This window comes from Salvia hispanica, chromosome 5 (assembly GCF_023119035.1).
Source record: "Salvia hispanica cultivar TCC Black 2014 chromosome 5, UniMelb_Shisp_WGS_1.0, whole genome shotgun sequence".
Classification (NCBI taxonomy): Eukaryota; Viridiplantae; Streptophyta; class Magnoliopsida; order Lamiales; family Lamiaceae; genus Salvia; species Salvia hispanica.
In genome coordinates, this window is record NC_062969.1 from 10455400 (window position 1) to 10478577 (window position 23178).

At 40.5% G+C, this 23178-nt stretch overlaps 4 protein-coding genes across 5 annotated transcripts; 3 read left to right on the plus strand and 1 right to left on the minus strand.

Moving 5' to 3' along the window:
- Positions 1 to 3928: 3928 nt before the first annotated feature.
- LOC125186591 (protein kinase STUNTED) lies at positions 3929 to 7851 on the plus strand. Of its 2 annotated transcripts, none has more exons than XM_048082983.1 (11): positions 3929 to 4169; positions 4287 to 4737; positions 4844 to 4917; positions 5051 to 5169; positions 5255 to 5370; positions 5451 to 6239; positions 6334 to 6582; positions 6666 to 6835; positions 6946 to 7173; positions 7329 to 7475; positions 7569 to 7851. In XM_048082983.1, exons 2-11 carry the CDS (start codon positions 4587 to 4589, stop codon positions 7818 to 7820), a joined length of 2295 nt encoding a protein of 764 aa, XP_047938940.1. In that variant the 5' UTR covers positions 3929 to 4169; positions 4287 to 4586; the 3' UTR covers positions 7821 to 7851. The 2 variants fall into 2 exon arrangements, with proteins under 2 accessions (XP_047938940.1, XP_047938941.1); XM_048082984.1 differs by having other exon boundaries at positions 3931 to 4169; positions 6669 to 6835.
- Positions 7852 to 8939: 1088 nt separating this feature from the next.
- Positions 8940 to 11342, plus strand: LOC125190098 (basic leucine zipper 19-like). The gene is made up of 3 exons (XM_048087293.1): positions 8940 to 9187; positions 9475 to 10411; positions 10876 to 11342. The coding sequence occupies exons 2-3, from the start codon at positions 9574 to 9576 to the stop codon at positions 10899 to 10901; spliced, it is 864 nt and encodes a 287-aa protein (XP_047943250.1). The 5' UTR covers positions 8940 to 9187; positions 9475 to 9573; the 3' UTR covers positions 10902 to 11342.
- Positions 11343 to 13778: 2436 nt separating this feature from the next.
- LOC125186201 (WD-40 repeat-containing protein MSI2) lies at positions 13779 to 16700 on the minus strand. Its single transcript, XM_048082547.1, has 6 exons — positions 16331 to 16700; positions 15754 to 16077; positions 15460 to 15603; positions 14851 to 14975; positions 14322 to 14417; positions 13779 to 14167 (listed from the first exon to the last, which is right to left on the minus strand). Exons 1-6 carry the CDS (start codon positions 16616 to 16618, stop codon positions 13966 to 13968), a joined length of 1179 nt encoding a protein of 392 aa, XP_047938504.1. The 5' UTR covers positions 16619 to 16700; the 3' UTR covers positions 13779 to 13965.
- Positions 16701 to 18913: 2213 nt separating this feature from the next.
- LOC125189386 lies at positions 18914 to 20265 on the plus strand. Its single transcript, XM_048086668.1, has 3 exons — positions 18914 to 19176; positions 19273 to 19412; positions 19640 to 20265. The coding sequence occupies exons 1-3, from the start codon at positions 18914 to 18916 to the stop codon at positions 20263 to 20265; spliced, it is 1029 nt and encodes a 342-aa protein (XP_047942625.1).
- Positions 20266 to 23178: the final 2913 nt, after the last annotated feature.

Here is a 23178-nt window from a genome sequence, read left to right on the forward strand (position 1 = left end):
AATAATCCTACACATCATTCCACAAAAACTACTTCTTAATTACCTTTTCTCCCTTCTCTCTTACTTTACCAATTCTAAATTAAAACCCGTGCCATACACAAATTTTTCTATTTTATTGTGGATGAAGGGTGTAACATTTTCTAAAATGACATCATGTTATCATCCAAACATCTTTTATGCGACGAAGGATGAGACGAAGGAGTATATACAAATTTGATTTTTAAAGCGCACATAACACTAATATTGTTTCTCATTTTATGTGAGAACTAATTTGACCCGTGCATAGCACGGGTGATAACACTAGTTCTAATAAAATTACTAGTATATCAATTTATAACAATATTTATATGATTTCTATATTGTTCATAAACAAAATAAATACGATTTCACTTTATTTATACATTACAAATGAGCTTTACGATTGAAAATAAATCACTTTTGAATGCATAGCACGCACATAGTGTCGGTGAGATTGTGCGTGTGATTTATGATAGAAAAAATACATCTTACCAAATAAAGCATTGATAGCGATGTATGTCACTATCCTTGTTTGGGAAAAATATTGTTTCATCATAAGATAATGTTTTTACTAAATTCACATAAAATCTTTAAATGATATTTATTCAAAAAACGGTTAGTGACTCAATTCATTCAATCACAACCACTACACTAAACAATTTATTGATTTATTTTATATGCTTGTCGGGCCTTGATATATTTCAAATCTCTTACTCATACTGTTTAATTATTCATTGTTTATATGGTAAATATATACTCATTAAGGAAAATTCTGAACAACTCGTATTTGACTAAGATAAGATGTTAGTATTTATTTTACTATTTTTGACTAAGATAAGATCGTTTTAATTTACAGTTTTCCAGTCAAAGCTGAGGTGTATATATAAGACGTGAAACACAATGCAGTTGAACTTTATTTACCATTATAATGAACTTGATAGTACTAGTATACTTTTTAGTCCTTGACCCATAATAATTATTGTGTTTTTTTATCAGATTTTTATTTGTGTAGTAGACAGATCCCAATGATTTAGAATATTACAAAAACTTGAAATTTAATAGTCTAAAATATCTCATTGTTGGCCTTAAAATAGTTGATATGTATCTTTCACAATTCATAAATAATAAGCTTCTAGTACCTTCATTTTAAAAATATAAAGTGGAGCTAATTAATAGCTATCCCATAAACTCAACTTTATTAGCAAGAATATTTATAAAGTAAAATCAGTGGGAATCCTGAAGATCGATCATAAACACAAAGTACATTAGCTACCACCAAAGTATTTTATTTAATTTTCTACGTAAATCATAAAAATATCAAGGCAGATATAGTCATAAAATATTCTTTCCAAATAATTTATTTGATACCTTCGAATTCTAGTTGAAAGAAAAAACAAGCTAGTTAGTGGAGTTGGCGGGCTGATAAGTTATGGCATAGAGATCACTCAATTCGAATTTTACCAATAACTAAAGTCGAATATTGCAATTAAAAAATAAGAAATGCAAAAACTATAAGTTTCTCTTTTACTTAGGAAAAAAATCAGACTTGATATATTCACAAAAACTTGTATATGATGGATGTTACACATATTCAAGAATATATTTACATTTAGACCACCTCAATGGCACTCCCTTATTTCTCCCTAACTCCTGTCACATCAGCGCCACATCAGCATCACATTTTATCCCCAGTTTTTAGCCAACTGCTACATTGGTTTCTCCCTTATTTCTCCCTTATTTCTCCCTAACTCAACATTTCATTTTTACATCATTTTTTTTATATTATTTAATTTTCCCTACAAATGTATTTAATAAATAGACTAATAATGAACAATTCATCGTTGTATTAATCATTGGAAAATATAATACAACGAGAAAAAAAAAACTACAAATAAAAAACGCAAATAAACAAAGATTTAAAAAAAAAAAAACTAAGACGAAGGGGCCGGAGGGGCGTCGGGATCGAGGCCCATCGTAATCTGCAGGCTTTGGATGCATTTCCAGAGGGCCGCCTTTTCTTCAGGGGTCCCGCCGCCGGTGAAGTACAGCGTGTACATCTGCGTCAGATTGGCGACATTGCTCGAATAAGTGGCTTTTTCTAAGTCGATGTGGGGTTCCGACTCGACTTCCGACGTTGTGCCCTTCCCCTTCCGCCTCCCCTTCGCCTTCTTCGCTCCCTCCGGGCGCTCGTGCGGACCATCCCCACTCCCTCATGAGGCGCTCCCAATGCCGACGGATCGCCTCGTTGCCATGGTCCTTCATTGAGGCAGTCTTGTGGCTCCTGTACCTCGCGGCAACCCGCTCCCAGAATATGATCTCAGTCTGGTAGTTGTTGCGCTCCGCGTTCTGTGACGTGTCCGCCCAGCAGGTGGCTATCAGCTCGGACTCTTGCAGAGTGTAAGTAGTCCTTACCCGCTTTGGCCTCTCATCGGAACCCGTATCAGTCGCAGCCGACGACGCCGGCGCCTTCCCCCTCCCGCTCCTCGAAGGCGGCTCGGTGGGCGTTTCTTCCACCTCGAAGTCCTCCGCGCTCAGTGTCGCGGCCTGAGAGTCTTTGGTCGCCTGGGGTTGATCCGGGGGTGTCGAACTGGGGCCGATACACATCGTCGGCTGGAGAGGGCATTCTGCCGGCAGAGTTGAAGTACGGAGAAAGTCTCCGCGCCGGAGGAGTCTGCAAAGGAGACGGACCCGCGTATGGAAGTTGGCCGGGAGGAGAACCCATCGCCAACAACGAGTGCATCTTTTTCTTCCAAAAGCTCATAATTTTTGGAAGATTGATGAAGATTGAAGATTGGGAGAAGATTGAAAATGGAGAGAATGAAGATTGTGGGTGATGAATGGAGGAAGTGGAGGAAATATTTATAGGGGTGGGATGTAAAAATAGCCGTTGGGCCGAAAAAAAAAAAAATTTAAATATCGCCGATTTATCGCCGAGCGTCGCCCACAGTGGCCGGCGATCGCTCGGCGATAATCCGGCGAAAAAACGCCGCTTGGCGAAATAACGGTAAGATTATCGCCGAATTATCGCCGATTTCACCACAACGGCACCGGCGATAATCCGGCGATGTTCGGCGATTTTTCGCCGGATTTTCGCCACCGTGCTCTTAGTAATATTTGAAGATTTCTAAACTTGTATAGCACAAAACTCCCTATCATCACATTTATAAAAATATAAAAATATCACAATATTTTTTGATTAAACCCGAGTCTATGTTAGTTATTTTGAGGGAAACCGAGTCCATCACAATTAATTTTGTCTAACTGTATCCTTAATTTTGAGGGAAGCCGATTCTCATATTCAAAACCAATCTAATAAACTCGACTTAGTCTAATCGTGAGTATTTCTTGGTAAAAAAAAAAACATCTTCCATCCACAATTAATAATCCTAAATTTCAATTTGAATCACATAAAAATTAGTCCTCCTCCAATTTGAATAATATAACACACTTTTTTCTCTTTACTTTAATGATACTCCTATAATATAGACATAACTTTATTTAAATGGCGGGCCCACGTTAATAAAACTACATTAAGTTGGACTTCGCGGCGTTTATTTTGAGACCATCAAATATGGGCCCCAGCCCAACCAGCGTAATACACACGAAGTTGACCGTGGGGACTGTATAGTGAATGCACAATTAAGAAAGGGGCAGTTCCGTCTTTTCCGATCGAAGCGGACAAACCCAACCCCATTCCCCGTTAGTGTACCGTTGAAGCAACCGTCAACCCGCAATAGCCGGTTGTGAGCCCCCCGCCGTTATCCGATGACCGGATATTGTGGGTTTCCCGCGAATTATTGGTTTCCCTTTTTTAACAAAAGTTTCAATAACAGAAAAACAAAATAATGTGCGAAAATTAACGACTTGCCGTAATTAAACACTTACACATTTCTAATTTTAGTGGGACTTGGACAATTCTTCCATGCAGCCTTTGTTTTTGTTTCTCCAGTAAAAAATTGAAATTCGGATGAAGCCAAATCCATTGCAGTAAAATTGATCGTTTACGATTCAATTAAAGCAGCCCTAGGTTTGAATTTTAAAATATTGTATGTTAGCTGAGAGTAGGTAAGCACAGGATCACCGGTGGCGCTATTTTGTTGATTTAAAATGTTGGATGGCTTTCAACGGAAGGGAATATTCAAAAAATTTAGGTAGGCTTCCATTTTCGCATAATTTTCTTATTGTTTCAACGTGCAATTTTTGGAATTTTTTGCTGATTAGTACGCCATGATGAATATTTTAATTATTATATCATGTGGTGGAAGCAGGGGATTTGATTAATTGAGGTGCCTGCTTTTGAACTGGAGGTTGGATTTTGTGATTTGTTTTATCTGAATCGGAAATGGTGATATAGAATTTTGGAATTCAAGGAATTGGCAGCGCCTTTTCTTCGGAAGCAATACATATTTGCTGCGGCGGTTGAAGCTACTGCAATTTGCACTCAATTAAGTGTTCAATGTTTCTGGCGTAGATTTAGGAGAGACCAGGTTTCTGCAGAAACACGCAATTTTTAGATTAAATGCATATGGGGCGCTGTTTTAGGCTTTGATTGCATTGAGATTATCGAAATGAAAGTTGAGAGGTCGGATTTGGGGAGGAAGAAAGTGATTGTGGGGATAAGATTAGATGGTTATGCTAAAGAGTTGCTTGATTGGGCTGTGGTTAAAGTAGCCGGTCCCGGCGACTCGGTTGTGGCGATTCATGTTTGCAGGAATTCAGGTGCTGCGTTACTAATGTTTTGAATTCTTCAGCTGTTTGTACAATGTGAAAATCTTGAGTTTTTTTTATGTTTGGTTTGTGATGAGTTGAGATTGATTGGCTGCAGGTTGCATTCCGAAGGAGAAAGTGTTGTTGGATAGTTACTTGGAAGACTATGAAGGTGTATGCAACAAAAACCAGGTTAGCTCCACCTTAACTACATCTGTTGAGTTGTGATGATAATGCTGAATGGCAGAGTGCTTTAATATTGTTTGGATTTTATTGCTTGTTTCCATTTTCATGTTTGGTTGTGGTGATTGGTGGGGTGTTTCAGGTTTCTCTTAGTGCTCAAGTCTTGAAAGGGAACTCAACCAGAAAAGCTCTAGTGAGAGAGGCGAAGACTCATGGTGCATCGACTGTTATTGTGGGATTAACGAGGCTTAGCGCGTTGGGGTAAGACTATTGAGGTCCTTCAGTTTCTCTGTATTTGGAAATTTATGTTGGTTTTTTTAATGTATCGATAGCATCTGTATTTTAGGGGATGGGCTTCAATCGCTAGGTATTGTGCAAGGAAACTGCCTCCCACTACTGAGGTTATAGCGATTCACAATGGCAAGGTTGTCTTCAGCAGGTGCTCGAAACTTTTATTAAAAGGTGTGGTGTTATTTCTGCAAAAAAATAAAAGAAATATATGCATGTCTAGATGGCTAAGTGTTGATCTCTTGTGATTGCAGGCGTGGGTTTAGACTCAAAGGCGAGTGCATATGGCAATGACAGCATGTCGACTAAAGACACTTTTTCGGAGTTTGGAGAGTCTGAGATATCAAGCATTGATGCAAGAGATGGAAACATGAGCTTGCGAGATGATGCCATGAGCCCTATTGGGAGGCTTCAACGAGGCTCTATAAGCTCCATTTTTTTCCACGCTGAAGAGTTCTCCAAGCAGAGTCCGGGTTGGCCTCTACTTCAGGCAGAAAACTCAAGAGATGATGCTGTGAGTCCTATTGGGAGGCTTAAACGAGGCTCCTTAAGCTCGATTTCTCTCCCTGCAGAGGATTTCACCAAGCAGAGGCCAGGTTGGCCTCTACTTCAGACAGCAAACTCAGGAGATGGTGCTGTGAGCCCTATTGGGAGGCTGAAACGAGGCTCCTTAAGCTCGATTTCTCTCCCTGCAGAAGATTTTACAAAGCAGAGGCCCGGTTGGCCTCTACTTCAGACAGCTAGTTTGGTGACTCAACTTGGCGTGGAAGCAAGAAAGATGTCGGTTGTTCAATGGGTGATGACCCTGCCAAACCGGCCACTCTCTGATGCCTCATCTCAGTCCAGCTCACCTATGAGCTGCCAGACCGATGATTCTATTGAAGGAGAGAGTTATAAGGCGGCTCAGGTGACTAGTTTCTGCAAGGAAGCCAGTCTGCTCGAGCTTCCTAAGGATTTGGAACTCATACTGATGAGAAATTCGGTAGGCTGCACAGTTCTCAGCCTCGATTATCTGAAGATGTCGACTTCTGATTTCTCCTCTGGTAACTCTCTCAAACATGTAGTATTGTTTTTGTTTAGCTGTATAACTTGCAATCCTTTTATAAGCATCCCCCTAAATAACACGGAATGGAATAGGAAATCTTATCGGGAGAGGAGGCTGCAACTCGGTGTTCAAGGGAGTTTTTCCTCAGGGCAAAGCAGTAGCTGTGAAGATCATGGAGTCTTCCAAAGAAGCGTGGAAGGATTTTATTCATGAAGTCGACATAATGACCACGTTGAAGCACACAAAAATTGCACCTCTACTTGGGGTCTGCGTGGAAGATGATGCTTTGATCTCCGTTTATGACCTGATGCCCCGAGGAAACCTTGAAGAAAATCTACACGGTGAGTATTTTCACAAATTCTTGAATTTTAAACTTCATGGCAAACTGTCACTGCATCACCTCAGATTGAGTTGTTTCTTGAAGCAGGTAGCATTAAGGAAAAATCAGTGTTGTTGACATGGGAAACGAGATACCGGATAGCTATTGGGATTGCTGAAGCTTTAAACTACTTGCACAACGAATGCCCTAGGCCCGTCATTCATAGAGATATCAAATCTTCAAATATTCTCCTAACTGATGAGTTAGAACCGCAGGTAGTTTCATTAGGTTCAAAACTGGCCTAACAGTCACAGTGCAACTAGATCATCTTCTCAAAATCATCGATCCGTGGTTACTGACTCAGTTTCTGTTGTTTCCTTGTCAGTTATCCGACTTTGGCTTGGCGACTTGGGGGCCCACAATGTCATCCTATTTGATGGACAGCGATGTAGTTGGAACGTTTGGGTACCTAGCTCCCGAGTACTTCATGTATGGCAAAGTTAGTGACAAGATTGATGTGTTTGCTTTCGGTGTTGTTCTGCTTGAACTGCTCTCCGGGAGGAAACCTATTGGTTTGGAGACTACAAAGAGTCAAGAAAGCTTGGTCATGTGGGTAAGAATAATTGATTTTGAACTAAAACACTCATGTTTCATTGTAGTTTTTTATATGATCAGTTGAAAAAACTAACAAAACATAAGCATGTGAACCAAATTCATGTTTACTTGTAGTTTTGTAGTACTAATTTTTGAAACTTTGTTTGTGTTAAGGCAAAACCTAAGCTAGAGAGCAAGGACTGGAAGAGTATATTGGATCAAAATTTGGAAAACATCGATGAGGATCAGATGCAGAGGATGGCTCTTGCTGCATCTCTATGCCTGACTCAATCATCACGCCTTCGCCCCAAAATGCACCAGGTAACGAAAATGGGTTTGGACACGAACTTGATGTGATCCTGATCCGCTTCGTTTTTTCTGCTGTACTAATTCAGCATCTGTTTGTGAATGTAGATACTTAGCATACTAAGAGGGGAGGAGTATTTGGTTGAAGTTAGGCCAAAATGTGGTGATGGTGATGAAGAAAATGAGGACGAGAACGACGATGAAGTATATCCAGATTCAAGAGCAGAGTCACATATGAGCCTTGCATTTCTTGATATAAAGGAAAACTCAACATCATTCAGCAGCACTGATCAAAGCAGCCCTCTCTCTGTTGAGGAGTATTTGAAGAAGAGATGGAGTAGATCATCCAGTATGGATTAGTTTTTGCAAAGATTTGTTGTTGTGTTTTTTTTTTTGGGGGGGGGGGGAGGAGGCATGCACCCAAAAAATAATGAGGTGGGTTGGTTTCCAGTTGCACTCAACATGATTTTTTTTTCTTTTTTGGTGATAATTTGTTAGAGAAAGGAAAAAAAATCCCTCGATTGTAGGGTGTTGAAAATGATTGTGCTTGAATATTAGAAAGTGCATTGTATTATACAATTGTTAACATCAATATAAACCACTCCATATCAATAAAAAGTTGGATCCTTTTATTGATGGCTTATGCTTTGTAGTACATGTGTATGTATGTGTAATCTATTAAAAAAAGAGTAATTTTACGGACAATTTTACATGGAAGAGAATCAAGAGATGTAGGCATCTAAATTTTCCAGTGTTTCCTATTTTCACTAAACTTGTTGTTTTTAAGTTGGGATTGAATTGGGCATGCCTCTCAAAAGTGAATAACATCAACACGACCCATTATTGGGCTGTGAGAATTTATTGGGTGATTGAGTTGATAGATTTGGGCTTGGGCAATTTTCAGAGTAGAGACAAAAATTTGGCCTAGGCAAAGATTAGTAGTCCTATTAGTAGATGTGATGTGATAGTTGAATCCTACTATCCTAATAATTTTTTGTTAATTGAACTTTGACATAATTACACCCTCTTATTCTTTATCATTGGTAGTCAGTCGCTTTCATAGAAATACAAAGATGGGTGATGATACATTGATAATAAATGATATTTACCCATACGAACCAATTTAGACCTCAGATCATGGTGTTATTATGCCATATCTAAAGGTTAAACTAGGCTGGAAAAGTAACTTTTTTTTGTTCGCAAGATAAAGAATATAGTTCAAAATGCCTTGTATCGTACTATGTCGAATATGTCATGTAGATTGCGAGATCAAGATTTTGATGTTCACTTGAAAATTAAAATTCCACTATTACATTATTCTGTAAAATCAGAAATTGGCATGAATATTGCACATTTAAACAGATTACTCTTTCCACGCGTCACCCCTTCATCCATCATGTTATAAATTAATTATATATACTAAATTAGTAAGTCAATACATATGGAGTAATAAAAAAAATTAACAGATATATTTTCTTGTAAAATGGAGTAATTAAATGGTAGGCATCAAAGCCTAGCGTTTCGCAATCAGCGAAATTTTGAGGAATCTGATCTATGGCTCCTGTAAATCGCCCCCATTAAATTATCGCCATTTGTATCTTCGTTAAAGCTCTTTTTAGCCCTTTTCGTAGCCCTTCCTTTTCACCCTAACATATATTCCCCAATCACCCCAATCTCCGCTTCCTCTTGCGCAAAGATTCAATTTTTGTGGAATTCGTCACTTGTTTGTAAGTCATTTTGTTTTTCTTCCGATTTGCTTTTGGTAAAATCTCGGATTTGCGTTAGTTTTTGGTCATAATTGGACTTCTATTTGCTGAATTTCACCCTCTTTTGCTCGATATGGGTCAGTTTTAGTTTAAATTGAAGTGCCCGGTTTTGATTTTACCTAAAATTTTGATTTTTTGTGGTGGAATTTGCTTTACAATCCTTGGTATATTACGGTTGGTTCATGATTGTATAAACTGTTTAGCTTCCAAATTAGTCAATTTGTGATTTTTTTTCCTTCTTTTGCTAGGGTTTTGTTATTTACTATTGGTATAAAGTGGTGGACACAAGGGGTTAATTGTGACATAATTCTGCAAGATTTGGGTTATCAGTGTGTATCAGTTGAAAAATGGATGATGGAGAGCTTGATTTCCCAAATGACCCAATGTTGTCATGCTTGGATATAACTAATGCACAGAGCAGTTGCTCGTTCGACATTGATGAGTTTCTTAGTCGGACGCAGTCTTGCAATGATGCTCTTGGTCGAACAGAGGCTTACACCGATGGTCTTGGTCGAACACAGGCCTGCACCCATGCTCATGCTTGCAACCCTTCAGGCCCTGATCAATCCCATACGCACACGTGTATTCATGTTCATACCCAAATTATGCCCTCTCCTAGTGAAGGTCAGGATCCCAGCGATGACACTGCTGAGTCTGTGGACAAGAAATCTAAAAAGAGGCCGCTGGGCAACCGTGAAGCTGTGCGTAAGTACAGGGAGAAGAAGAAAGCTAGGGCTGCATCGTTGGAGGATGAGGTTATCAGGTTGAGGGCTTTGAATCAGCAGCTAATGAAGAGGCTCCAGGGTCAGGCGTTGTTGGAGGCTGAGGTTGCTAGGCTTAAGTGCTTGCTCGTGGACATCAGAGGGAGGATAGAGGGAGAAATTGGTTCTTTCCCTTACCAGAAGCCAAACAAGAGTGGAGACGTCTATCAAAACATGGCGAATCCTAATAATACTGGAAGATACGTGGTCAATTCATGTAATATGCAGCGCAATGATCCGCTCTACTGCATTAACCCTGGACCAGAAGCTGCATTGAGTGGACAAGGCCTTGGGGATTGTGGGTTTGACAGTCTTCAGTGTTTGGGAAATCAAAATTCTGATCTGGAGGAATTCCCTGATTGTGGACTCGGCAATGTTAACGTTGTCTCTAATGCCAATACTTCCACCGGAAGTAAAAGAAAAGGTAAACCATTATATGCCTCTCCGTTGTATCATTTGTCTTCTCTAACATTTTCCTTAGGTTATTTTATTTTCTTATCTTAGTAGTCATTTAGCTGGAAATAGTAGTAATGCCATCCATCTGACATGCATATCTGTTTTTGCTTATGTTGTAGATAGCTTATGTTGTTGATCTTGGTAGTAAAGGTTTTGGTGAAATGTTCAATCAAACGGTTTGAATTTTGGCCTAATGTGTGTTTCTTAATTTTGTAGTGTGCTATCGCTCGCCTGCTTGTGCAATATGGTCCCCATTCTATAATATGATCAAGATTGTTCATCATGTTAGATGTCTGATTTAGATGCTAGCTGATCTCTTTACACGTTTATATGGTTCCTAGTTAATCACAGTAAGATTTGGCATTGGGCTTTGAAATTTGCATTCCATTGTCTTTCTAAACACGATGTTGCTTTTGCACGTCTTGTCATCAGGTTCGCGTGCTGCAATGCTTAGCTGAAGAGCTGGTCAGACGGAGGCAATCTCAATGTCGAGAACGAGCACTCCCGCTCATTTCCATCCTCAATTTTGAGATCAGCGGCCAGCCCCATCATCACCTCCCTCTAATAAGCTAGAGTTGGGCATGCTTAAATCTGTGGGTTTCGTGTACATTAGTTTCCATGTTCTACTCTTTGTAAAGCGGAAGGGTCGTAGCATAGCTAGCAGAACTCGAGGGAGAGGACTAATCTTTCAGTTTTTAAGCTTTCTTAGTTTTACCCATGTCAGCCTCCAGGTATCAAAAAGCAGCAGAACTTGTTTAATTCCGTCTTTGATGCGTTCTCGACTGTATTTTTCTTCCCTTTTTTGGAATGTTGTTTCTTGAATTTGGAAACGCGAAGTATCGTGCTATGTGGAATTCTATTTATAATGTTATGCCATGAGCAAATGTTATTGTTTGCCATGATCCGGCAAGAAAGGTGTAAGCTTGCAGATTTTCCGGAGCTCTTGTTTCGTTTTCAATTTTTGTTCGTATTTGTTTTTTACAGGCGACACTCTTTGTGTGCGTAGATGCCACATTGTATAGATTAGTATTTGGGACTTGTGGACAAACTAGTAAATGTCAAGCCAGAGAGAGAGAGAGTTGCATTTGGATGTTGCTTCCATTTGGTCAATATTGGGATTGGATGTGTAGTTTGCTTTTAGTCCCCCATTTTCACTGGTCATACACAATTTTATCTTGGACTTTCCTGCATTTGCTCTCCACCTCTCATGCTTTTGATACTATGTATAGCATTTTATTCATTGTGGATCTTTTTAAAAAAAATCAGAGATGGAAAAAGAATGATGCTCCCCTCGTTCCACTTTAATAGTAGGTGGGATATATTTCTTGCTTGACATTACATTTGATGCAGTGTTTTAAAAAGAAAAATGTATTGAGTAAAGTGTGAATAGATATATTTCTTATTTGACATTACATTTTATGCAGTGTTTTCAAAGGAAAAATGTATTGAATAAGTATATTACTTGTTATTTCATACAGAAAATGTTACTCCATTTAATAGAGTGACCAAGTGATTACTAAAAGCATGACCTTCATAACATCAGTTGGAATTTACTAAAAGTTAAAGTCAATAATGTTGTCGAAATACTAGTATGCAACATCTTAAATGATGCTACTGCAGCTTTTATGTATAAAACTATGAGTTATGTTGTTATAATAAAAACGTGGGAGAAATAACTTAGTAAAATATGAGATTTATTTACTAAACATTGTAAAAATAAAATGAAATATAATATTGGACGAATCGAAAAGGAAATTTGGGATACATTCACGGAATGGAGTAAAATACTATGAGATTTATTTACTAAACATTGTAAAAATAAAATGAAATATAATATAGTAATTCATTGTTTTCCAGAACAGGGAGATCAGATTTTCTACAAAAAGAAAGGTCCCCATTGAATGATCAAAATTTTAAGAGGAAAAGAAGAAACCAAATTGTTAGTATTGTTCCCAACTTCAGTGTCACAGCGCCTCCAACTCTGAATATCACTAATATTTTTTTCTAAGTGGCAACAAAAGGATCAAAACTGAATAAAGTTGAATAATCAAAAACAGACTTTTCTTGCATAAAAAGTGAATGTGATGAATGGAAGGAGAAGCCAATTGATGATCAAAACAAACTAAGATATGTCATTATTATGTTTTGAAAAAAATTGGATATGGAAATGGTCAAGAAGCATGTTGAGTACAAAAAAAGAGAACTAATTTGAATTTAACATTCTCTTTATTTTAATGATTAGCATATGATGTAATCCAATTCTATGAAATAGACAGATTCAAACGATTAGGTACAAATTTATTCCCTTTATTAAAATCGGGCCCTCGAATTTACACCTTTTTTAAAATTTAGACCCATTTTCTCAATTTTTTGTGGTATAGTTAATTGGTCGGTTCATTTAGTTGGCCCAAATTGCTAATTGCAACACACCATTTAGCCTTCTAAACCGACCGGTTACTCGGCTAACAAAAAATAACGCAATAAAGTTTGAATCTAACTATATTTCATTTTTAAACACGAGACTCATAACTAACCACATTATTTGATATAAGTTGAATCAAATATAAGCTCTTATTCAAAGATATATCCGGTGAATTCCTACATAAAGAATATGGAGACCCTGAAATATTATTCATTGAGCCTTTCACAGATATGATGTTGGGATACAATCCCATATATTAGGAAATCTCAATTATTTAGTTATCTTTTTCACCATATCTTTTCCATATTTTTATTTTATTATTCAATAAATTAGGGTAGTAGTATTTTAGTATTATAAATATGAAATATTGTATTCGTACATTCAACCAATCAATGAAATATTTTCTCCATCAAAGATAACGTGTGTTTTCCAATCATAATTTTGGATTCCCTCCGCCGATCTTAATTAGATGCCGGAGGATTCTATCAGCCACCGAGTTATCTGCCCGACGGGAGCGACTCCCGCGCACAGAAACTCCGCCATCGTCCGCCAAGCCCTGTTGGCCGCCGGAAATTTATCTCCACCACCGAGCAAAACTCGCCGCCAGTGCTTGTTAAGGGAAACACCCTTAACATGTTGGCACCAAATAATGATGACTCGAGGCGTTGAAATTGTTCACTACTATCTATAAAATATACAAAGGGAATATTGCTCCATAGCATTATCGGGGGTCAAGATTCATTATTGAATTAGAACCATATAGTATAAAAATAAATCTCTATTAGGCGTATAATAAAACATATGGAACCCGATCACATAAAAATAACAATAAAACATTGGACTTCAATCTAGATATAGACATCACAAAACAAAGGTCAATCAACGATCTTACACAAGACCTTTTTTGTATCAGTAAACGAATTGGCTAAAGATAAGATTAGAAATTTAGAATCGCAGAAACTACTGCGAGCGTACATTGATTTGTGGCGAATATTGAGTTCAAAATATGTTCTGATATCTAAGATTCCTTGCATAACAAGCTGAATTCGAACTCAGTGTTGTAGCCCTACAAAACAATTGATCTTTAAGCACTCGGGTAACTACGGAAAATCATCGTCACGGTAGATGCTTTCTGCCATTTGCCAGACCTGCAGTGTGTTGTCCTCTGCTACGCTCGAGATGACCCATGGTTGATTCTTGTTCCATGAAAAGTCTGAAATCTTTGCTTTATGACCACCATGGGAGAAGAGGAGCTCAGGAGGACCATCTTCAGCTTCTCCTTCTAGTTGCTCGTCTCCAATCCTGAAAGCATGACCAGAAGTTGTACAGACCTCATCAGCAGTCATATTCATGTCAATAGATTAATGTATGAATGTGGAGTATAATGTAATGAATATGGGCACGAGCAGCATGGAGTGTAATGAATGCAGAGTCAAAAATAATCAAGTTACCATACCTGTTAAGGTCCCAAACCATCAACCTTCTGTCATCAGCAGCAGATGCAAGAATCGTTTCGTGGTTAGGATCCCATTCAACCTGGAATACCTCTTTCCTGCAAATAAAAGGTATTATAGCATTAGAAAGTGGTTTATGGAGTACTAGTTAGCAATTACAAATTTGGAATAGCTAGCCGACACAAATTAAATTTGAGCAAAAATCATTTCAAAATTGGTGCTGGAAGCACCCAGTTTGAAACTTTCTTGTGACATAAATAATCTAGATTAATCTTTAACAGCATTCAAATGCCAAGTCGAAAGAAAGCACTCTTCCTACTAGATACTGATCAATGGAAATAATGCGTATGAGCAGGGTGCACTACTTTGTCGCAATTGTATAGGTATCATGGCAACAGTCAGGTTTTTTCAGCACAGGAATTCATAAAAACGGAGTAGTTTTATTTCCAGACCAAGAAGGAGCTGTGTCTCATGAACTAGTTCAGTACTATACTATTCAAGAGGTTGAATAATAGTAGTAAGAGGACTTACTCATGACTGCTTAGAGCATGCAGAGGAGCATTCAAGTTCCGCATATCAAATAGACCAACTGTAGAATCAGAGGACGCAGTTGCCAAAACCCACTCATTAAATGGATTGAAAGATAAATAATTCACCTGATATTGAAAGCATTAAGGTGTTAGTAAGTGTGTTCAAGTTATATTAAAGCAGGAAAAAAAGTAGATTACAGTCCAGAGCAAAGGAGAGGGATCAAGCAAAAGTTATGTGACCAGTTTAATGGCATTCACAATTGGGTAACTAAGTCCATGTTACAGAAAATGAGCTCCAACTAAATACATAATGAGTTTGAAAGAGCAAAAGTACCAATTCACCTCAAATATATAAACAACGAGGTTTTCCAGGCTGGAACACTCTGTCAAGCATAATACATTCTCTGCACATTTTTTTGTCTTCATAATAATTCCTATCATTCTTGCTAACCATATCAAAGAAGAAAATATAAATACATGGGCAGACGTCTTGTGGTTAGTTGGAATTTTATGTAAAAATAGTTAGGCCACTCCACAATTAAAGCATTACTGAAGGAAACAAGGCACGTGGAAAGCTGATATCGAGAAATGCAGCAGATAAGCCATTCACCTCTTTCTCATGTACAACAACAGAGTGCTGGAACTTGTTCGTGCGCAAGTCCCAAATCACTAGTTTGCCGTCATCCCCCACAGAGCCGAACAAGTTCTCATTCTTTAAATGCCACGATACATCCTCAACCACATTCTCATGGCCCTACAGCAACATTCACAAAATTCAGCTAGTTCAAAAGTTTGTGTTTTATGATCAAAAATAAAATGTCATGCTAGCAACCCCTTAATATGTGCAAGATTATTAGTTCTAGCACAAGGAACCATTACAAGAGGGACAGAGACAATGAGTTACCTCATAAGTAAACTTTGCATCAAGCACTTTCTCTTGAGGCGTTGCAGACACATCCCACAGACAAATTTTGCAATCATTCGAACCACTCAATAGATATCCTTCTCTGAAGGAGCTCCACGACAAACCATATCCTTCTTTATCATGTCCCCGAAGTCTCAAGTCCGGATTGCAACAATCAACATTGGCATCCTCCAGCTGCTTAGTAGTGTCGAACACGAATATTTCAGGAATATTGGTCTTTGCAGCGATCAAAGCCGGGTTCTGCAACATACACCGCGACCTATTCACTTCTCCATCAACTCGAATTTTTTGAACTATGTCCACCTGTGTATAATAACCACAATCAAGGAATCAATAACATCCTCCGACTATTAATAAACACATAATAGTGAATACATCAAACAAACGGATAATTGTTCATTCAGAATTATACAAGACAATTTCCCCCAAATATCAATACAACATTTCGGTGGGTAATTTAATCAAACAGGTGCAGCTCATCCACAAAAATGCAAAATGTAGCCTACAGAACCGGATATGAAATAGAAATGGACATAAAACTGTTCTCAGTACAAACCCTAGGGACGATTGAGTTCTCGGGGTCGACATCGATGGCGGAGGTGGGGTCGCGTGGGAGGAAGGCGTCGGCGAGCATGAGGAAATTGGGGCAATCATCGGATGTATGCGTCCCGAGGATCAATTTGTGCGCGGCGAGATCGCCGGAGTCAGATGAAGGCGGCGTGGGCAGCCACTGGACGGTGAGTGACGGCCATTCGAGGGAGTGGCATACAACGAGGTCATACAGCAACGGCGTGTTCTTCTTCCACACCGAAAACTCCTCCTCCACCATCGCCTCCTCTGCCATTCTTGTCTCACTCTCTCTCCACACACACAAGGACACAGCTGAGAACTGAGGGAAGAAGCTTTAGATTACTGATTTAGTAGGGTTTATTTTCCCGCCAATTGTGCTCAGAGCATACAACGAATAAATCGCGGGGGATGACATGATAATAGGCCGGGCCCATTGGGCCTTAAATGTTACCCAAGATCCAATTACAAAAAATCAAGTTTTGATTCGATATGCACCGTTGGAAAATAATTTATGCTAATATTTGTTCATTTAAAGTGAGTATTCATAGATATATTCACCTTTCCAAATTAATCGATTAACCCATTTTTAATCACTACTTAAATGTGTAGTTTGGTGGATGAGATAGGACAGGAAATGTCTAGGATACTGAATGATTGAATTACTTTGTTTAATTTTAGTTCAATGATTTTTTCAAGGTGGCATGTCTAATTTTAATAAATTAAGTTGTGCAAAACAAACAAAATGATTGTTTCAAATTGATGAATTAACCGTGTAGAAAATAGTGTGATTTTGATCTTATTTTTCAAAAACGATAAACAATGTAGTTGTGATCCAAGCTGATGTATTCAATTCTAGTAGTTAAATACTCATAAAACAATCCAAGCTGATGTATTCAATTCTTGATGCAAAATGGAGTTTGCGAATTTCTCCCACAAATCATTTCGAGGATTACCAATCACCAATTTTTTAAACCTTATAACTCAATTGTGTGTGCTCGATAACAATACTATCATTGAAGGCACTCGGCAATTAGCGAGCAATATCATTGGATTCATTGCTCTTGCACTTGCTTTCATTTTATTTTTGAAACATAATTACAATCGCATTCTTATAATAAATATTTGAGGTTCAAACTGTATCGTTTTCTCATTCACCAATATTGGCTACCCATACATGAAACTCCTACCAAAAGAATTATCTACAAGCATGCGCTGCTGATGTGACTCAATTGTCCTGCTCCCTTCTATTATGTCATTCACCAATTTGGTATAGTAATTCTTTAACATTTTCATCATACTCAAATGCTTGAGCTTTACCCACTTGAGCTTGCATAGCCTTGATACCAAAAACCCGTGGCGAGGCTTCTTTGCGCCTAGGCGAACAATGGGGAGTCGTTGCCGCCTGTGGTGGAAGCTCCACTGGAAGGAGGTGGAGGAGTGGCGCCGGAGGTTGAGGCGTTTTTGGTTGATGGGGGCAATTTCGGAAGACATTTTTTCTCTTTGGTGGTATGAAATTGAAGAGAATAGGATAGAGCATTTATATATATGGGGATGGATGGTGTGACATTTTTCAAGGGCATTTTCATAAATATATATTGCTTCCTTAAATATTATTTTGGCAAATTGTATTAAATACATGAAACGCAGTCCAATATCTATTTCTAAATTATGTCATCACTAGAATCTTAATTAGTTCAGAACAAATCAATGGTTATAAAAGTATTATGCAAAACTATAACTTGGGCAATATTTAATAGCTAATATTAAAAGTATTTATGCAAAACTATAACTTGGGCAATATTTAATAGCTAATTTTAAAAGTATTTATTCAAAACTATAACTTGGGCAATATTTTCGCTTATGTATATTAGATTGAGAAATGGGATAAGCGTGAATTTAATTAGAGTTTGATAATTTGGAACGATAGGGATGAGAAGGCATTGGATTTCATGCCGAAAGGCGTAATGGATTAGGATAAATGTTGACTTTTTCAGTTTTGATTTATCTAAACAAATTGTTATTTTTACTTTTTTATTTGGTGTATTTGGTTTTATTTTTCATTAAAGTGACGTGCAAAATACCATATTTATATTTAGGAAGAAATTATGGTTGAGCAACGAAAATAATTACATTGATGATAAAAAAAAAACGTTGAGCAACGATAGAAATTATGGTTGGAAGTTGGAAGTGACTAACCAAACTTTATAAGTGACAGAGGCAATTTAATAATATTAGTTTCGATTGTTTACATTAGTAGGTAATTTAATAGTATTAGTTTCGATTGTTTAAATTAGAGCATCATAACGCCGGACTTCCGCCGGGTGTCGGACCGCCGTCCGCAGGCGGACGTCCGCCATTGTGCGAGGAAGAGGGGCGGACGGACATCCCGTGCGGACACGAGAGTTCGGCGGGTATCTCACGACGTCCGCCGCTGTGGCATGCGGACGGACGTTCGATAATTCTATTTTTTTTTTAATCTATATATACGGCTCGTTGAACTTCATTTCACTCGCACCACTTGTGTTAATAGCAAGTCTCTCTCTCAATGTTTCTTTTATTATTTAATATAATGGCAAGTGGTAGTGGTAGTAGAAGTGGCAGTGGTAGTGGTAGTGGTGCGGGTGGTAGCGGTGCTAGCGATTGGCGCCAAATTGTTAGGGATGAGCTGCGTGCCGTTACGTCTAGGGAGATAAATCGGGCATTACAAGCGGCCATGCAGCAGCAGCAACAGCCGGCGGTACCTCGACCCGTCCATCGTCGCACTTATATACCTCGTGACCACATCGCAGCACACCATCGGTTGTACGCGGACTACTTTGCTCCACAGTCGCGGTTTGGAGACAACTTATTCCGCTGATGTTTTAGGATGTGTCGTGAACTGTTTCTCCGTATCGTTGGTGCTTTAGAGCGTCGATACTTATATTTCAGGATGAGAGAGGATGCGGTTGGTAGACCGGGCCACACGCCCATTCAGAAGTGCACTTCAGCGATCAGGCAGCTGGCTTACGGAGGTACGGCCGACATGTTCGACGAGTACCTCCACATCGGCGAGACGACTGCCCGCGAATGTATGGAGTTTTTTTTTTGTCAAGGCATTAGGGAGATATTCGGGATACCTGTCTTCGGAAGCCTACCCCCCAAGACTGTCAGGATCTGATGGCTATGCACGGGAGCCAGCACGGATTTCCAGGAATGTTGGGCAACATAGACTGTATGCATTGAGAATGGAAGAACTGCCCCTCCGCCTGGAAATGGTTGTTCACAACCGGTTACAAAAGCAAACATCCCACGATAGTCCTTGAGGTGGTAGCTGACTACCGGTTGTGGATTTGGCATGCATATTTTGAAGTAGTCGGTTCGAACAACGACATCAATGTCCTACAATCGTCTCCCCTTTTCAACGACCAAGAACTCGGTGTTGGTCCGGCTGTCAGTTTCGTCGCCAACGGCAACCAGCACAACATGGGCTACTATTTGGCGGATGGGATCTATCCTATGTGGCCCGTCTTCGTGAAAACGATCAGATGCGCAACAGAAGATAAGAAGAAATTCTTTGCGGGTCGTCAGGAAGTAGCGCGCAAGGATGTGGAGCGGGCATTTGGTGTGCTCCAAAGTCGATGGGCGATATTGAGGGGTCCATCATGGTTGTGGGATATGGAGACCATCGCTGATGTCATGTACGCGTGTATTATCATGCACAACATGATTGTCGAAGATGAAGGTCCAGCATTGACTGAGTGGGCCGATGATGATGGTGTCGGTCCAAGCCACGGTGTGGCCACCTCCAGTGCATGTTTGGGGGTACCCCAGGAAGGGCTCGACCGGGTCCGTGCGTTTGCCGACATGCGCCAACGACAAGCTCGTATTCGACTCCAGAACGATATAATTGAAGAGCTATGGTTGCTTCGGGGTGGTCGTTGATATGTTCGGGCGTGTTAAGTGATGTAGTTCTTTTTGTTGTCGTTTTTCTTAATCTAATGAAATTAATTTGCACTTTGTTTGATTCCGTATGCGTTACAAAATTTTAATTCCGTACATTGTTTATTTTAATTTTGTGAAAATTTTAATTTGGTGAATTTGTGATTTTTTTTTATTGCGGGAACTCCGCGGGGGAAGGCTATGGGATGTCCGCCACTGTGCAGTGGGAAGTCCGTATGACGTGGCAGTGCTGGGAAGGCTATGGGATGTCCTTATGACATGGCAGGAGGTGTTTTTGGAAAGTCCATCGGGAAGGCTATGGCACATCCGGTAGCATTGAGGAGGCTCTTAGTATATGTTGAATGCAATTGACTAGCTAAATTTATGATAATATATATTTTTATTATTTTTTTATAAAGGATATATAAAGAAAATATAATTAATTGGTAAATGTGATTTCTAATAAACCGTTTTTTGTTAAAGATATTTCCTCTGTTTCATTATAGTTATGAATCTGATACATATACTCCCTTTTTAGAGCATCCACAGTAGAAATAGGTCAGCCACTCTCTCTCCCTGCCACGTCATCAGCACTAAAAATCCACCTGCCACTTCAGCATAGACCAGTTATAGGCCAGCCGCAATAAAAATAATTCAAAAACAACTACATTTTACGGAATAAAACTTACGATTAAATTACGGAATTAAATTTATTAAACATATACGAGAAAATTCATTCATTTCATTAAAAAAAAGGTACATAGATAAAAAAAATACATGATTTTTTATTTAAAAAAAGGGCTTCCACACATGAGCCCCGCCACTCTCTACTCCTCGTCGTCGTCGCCGCCATCCTCGCTACCTCCGTCCTCGCCGCCGCCGCCCGGGGTATCTGAGCCCGCGTCTGAACCCCCCACCAGTGCCCTCGAGGCATCCAAATCCACCCGCATGTTCTCGAGCATCGAGTAGAGGAACCTCTTCTCCGTGGGGTCGGTTGCGGCCTTCCACTCTTGAAAGACCGCGAACATTCATTCCTCCGTTTTTACACGCGAGAATAATGTGTACGCGCGTAGGGGGGCGGGTGCCGAGATGACCTCCTGGAGCGATAAGGGGGATCCTCCCCTCGCTGTCCGTTGCGCCCGCTTTTGGCCAACCGGACGAGGACGACGAGTAGAGGATGGAGGGGACGGAAACTCCTCGGCATCCGGGGGGAGGTCGTGGGATCCGCCGGCTGCTGCGCTGTAGTCGCGAGAATAGTTCAACCTCTGCTTCTTCGGCCACCCAGCGTCGCACTCCGCCCGGAACTTCTCGGAGTCCTTCAAAGCAACAGATAGCATTCCCGAGAAGAGGAACTCCTTATACTTCCCCGGCAAGGGGAACTAACTCTCCGCTATCCTCCGGGCGTCCTCCCCATTCGCCCCACTAGTCGGTGGCGAAGGGCGTTGGCGTACAACCCCGAAAATCGGCCGGCCGCGGCCCCGATCCGTTCCACCCCTTCCGGCACTCCTCCCCGCTTGTAGTCCTTCCCATGCGGGCGGTTCTTCCTGTAGGCCGACAACCACGCCTTGGCCACGCCGGCGTACTCATCCTCCGTCCACTTCCTCCGCGTGGGAGTGTCGTGATCAGCGGGCTGCGACGACTCGCCGACCACCTTGCCATTCCCCTTGCCCTTCTTCTTCTTCGACGTGGCCCGACCCGCTGGAACGGGAGTGTCCGGATCCCCGAGATCGATCCCCATCTCATGCAATGACAAAAGGTCATCGCCAGTGAACTGTGTCTCCACTGGGGGTCAACGTGTGAGACGAAGCCGTCAAAAAATCAAGAGAGAGACGATAGACCGTGTCCCCCCCCGGTGGCCCCTGCATCCCGGGATGCATACCGTGCATCCCTCCCTGCCACATCATCCCCATCATCTGCTGCATCATCTGCTGCTGCATCTGGGGCATACCTCCCCACCCCGGTGCTGACTGCCCGCCGCTCGCCTGCACCCCGTCGGGCATCCCCCACGGCACCCCCCTTGGTTCCCCCCCTGTCCCCCCGGCGCTCCAGCCATCATCCCCATCAACTGTTGCCAAGGGACGTTAAACCCTGGGTCCATCTGCCCGTCCATCGACCCCATCCGGATCCCACGGGTACCGTGGGAGTATGAGAGCCGCTCGTCGCCTTCTTGGACTCGTTGTTGTTGTCCATCGCTCGATGTTGCTCTTGTACAGAAATTTAGAGAGAGAGAAAACTCGTTAAAACAAGTGGTGCAAATGAAAATGAAACTAAAATCGCGTATATATAGGTTTTCAAAAAATAAAAAATAAAAACGAAAAATAGGCGCTGGCCGATCGACACGCCACAATGGCGGCCAGCGCACCCGAATCGGCTAGCCCACGCCGATTTTCTCGGCTGGCCGGTTGCAATGGTTCGGCTAGCCGATCGGCTAGCGACGCGAATCGGCTAGCCGCTATTGTGGATGCTCTTAGGGTGTCTACTATAGTTGGCCGGGCCAAGCCACAAAGTGTGGCCAGGCCACAAAATCGTGGCCGGGCCACCAATGCCCATGTTTCCCACTATAGTGGACATGGCCAAGCCACCAAAAATTTTATTTTTTCCATTTTGTTTATATTTTAATTCTACTACAATAATAATTGAAAAAATGCATACGAACTAAAATTAAAACAAAATCTTCGTTGTATTATACAAAGGGGTAAAATTATACAACGAAAATTTTCGACTTCTAATAAACTACTTTCCCAACGCATATCACGCTCTACGCCCTCCTCCCCTACGATTCCAAACCTCTTCTACCATATCAGCCTGCAGTGTCGTATGTGATGTTTCCCTCCGCATATCGGTGAATCGTTGGATCAAGTATGCATCACTACGCGGTACACCCATCTGCAGTGGGGCGGTTGCAACACCGTGACT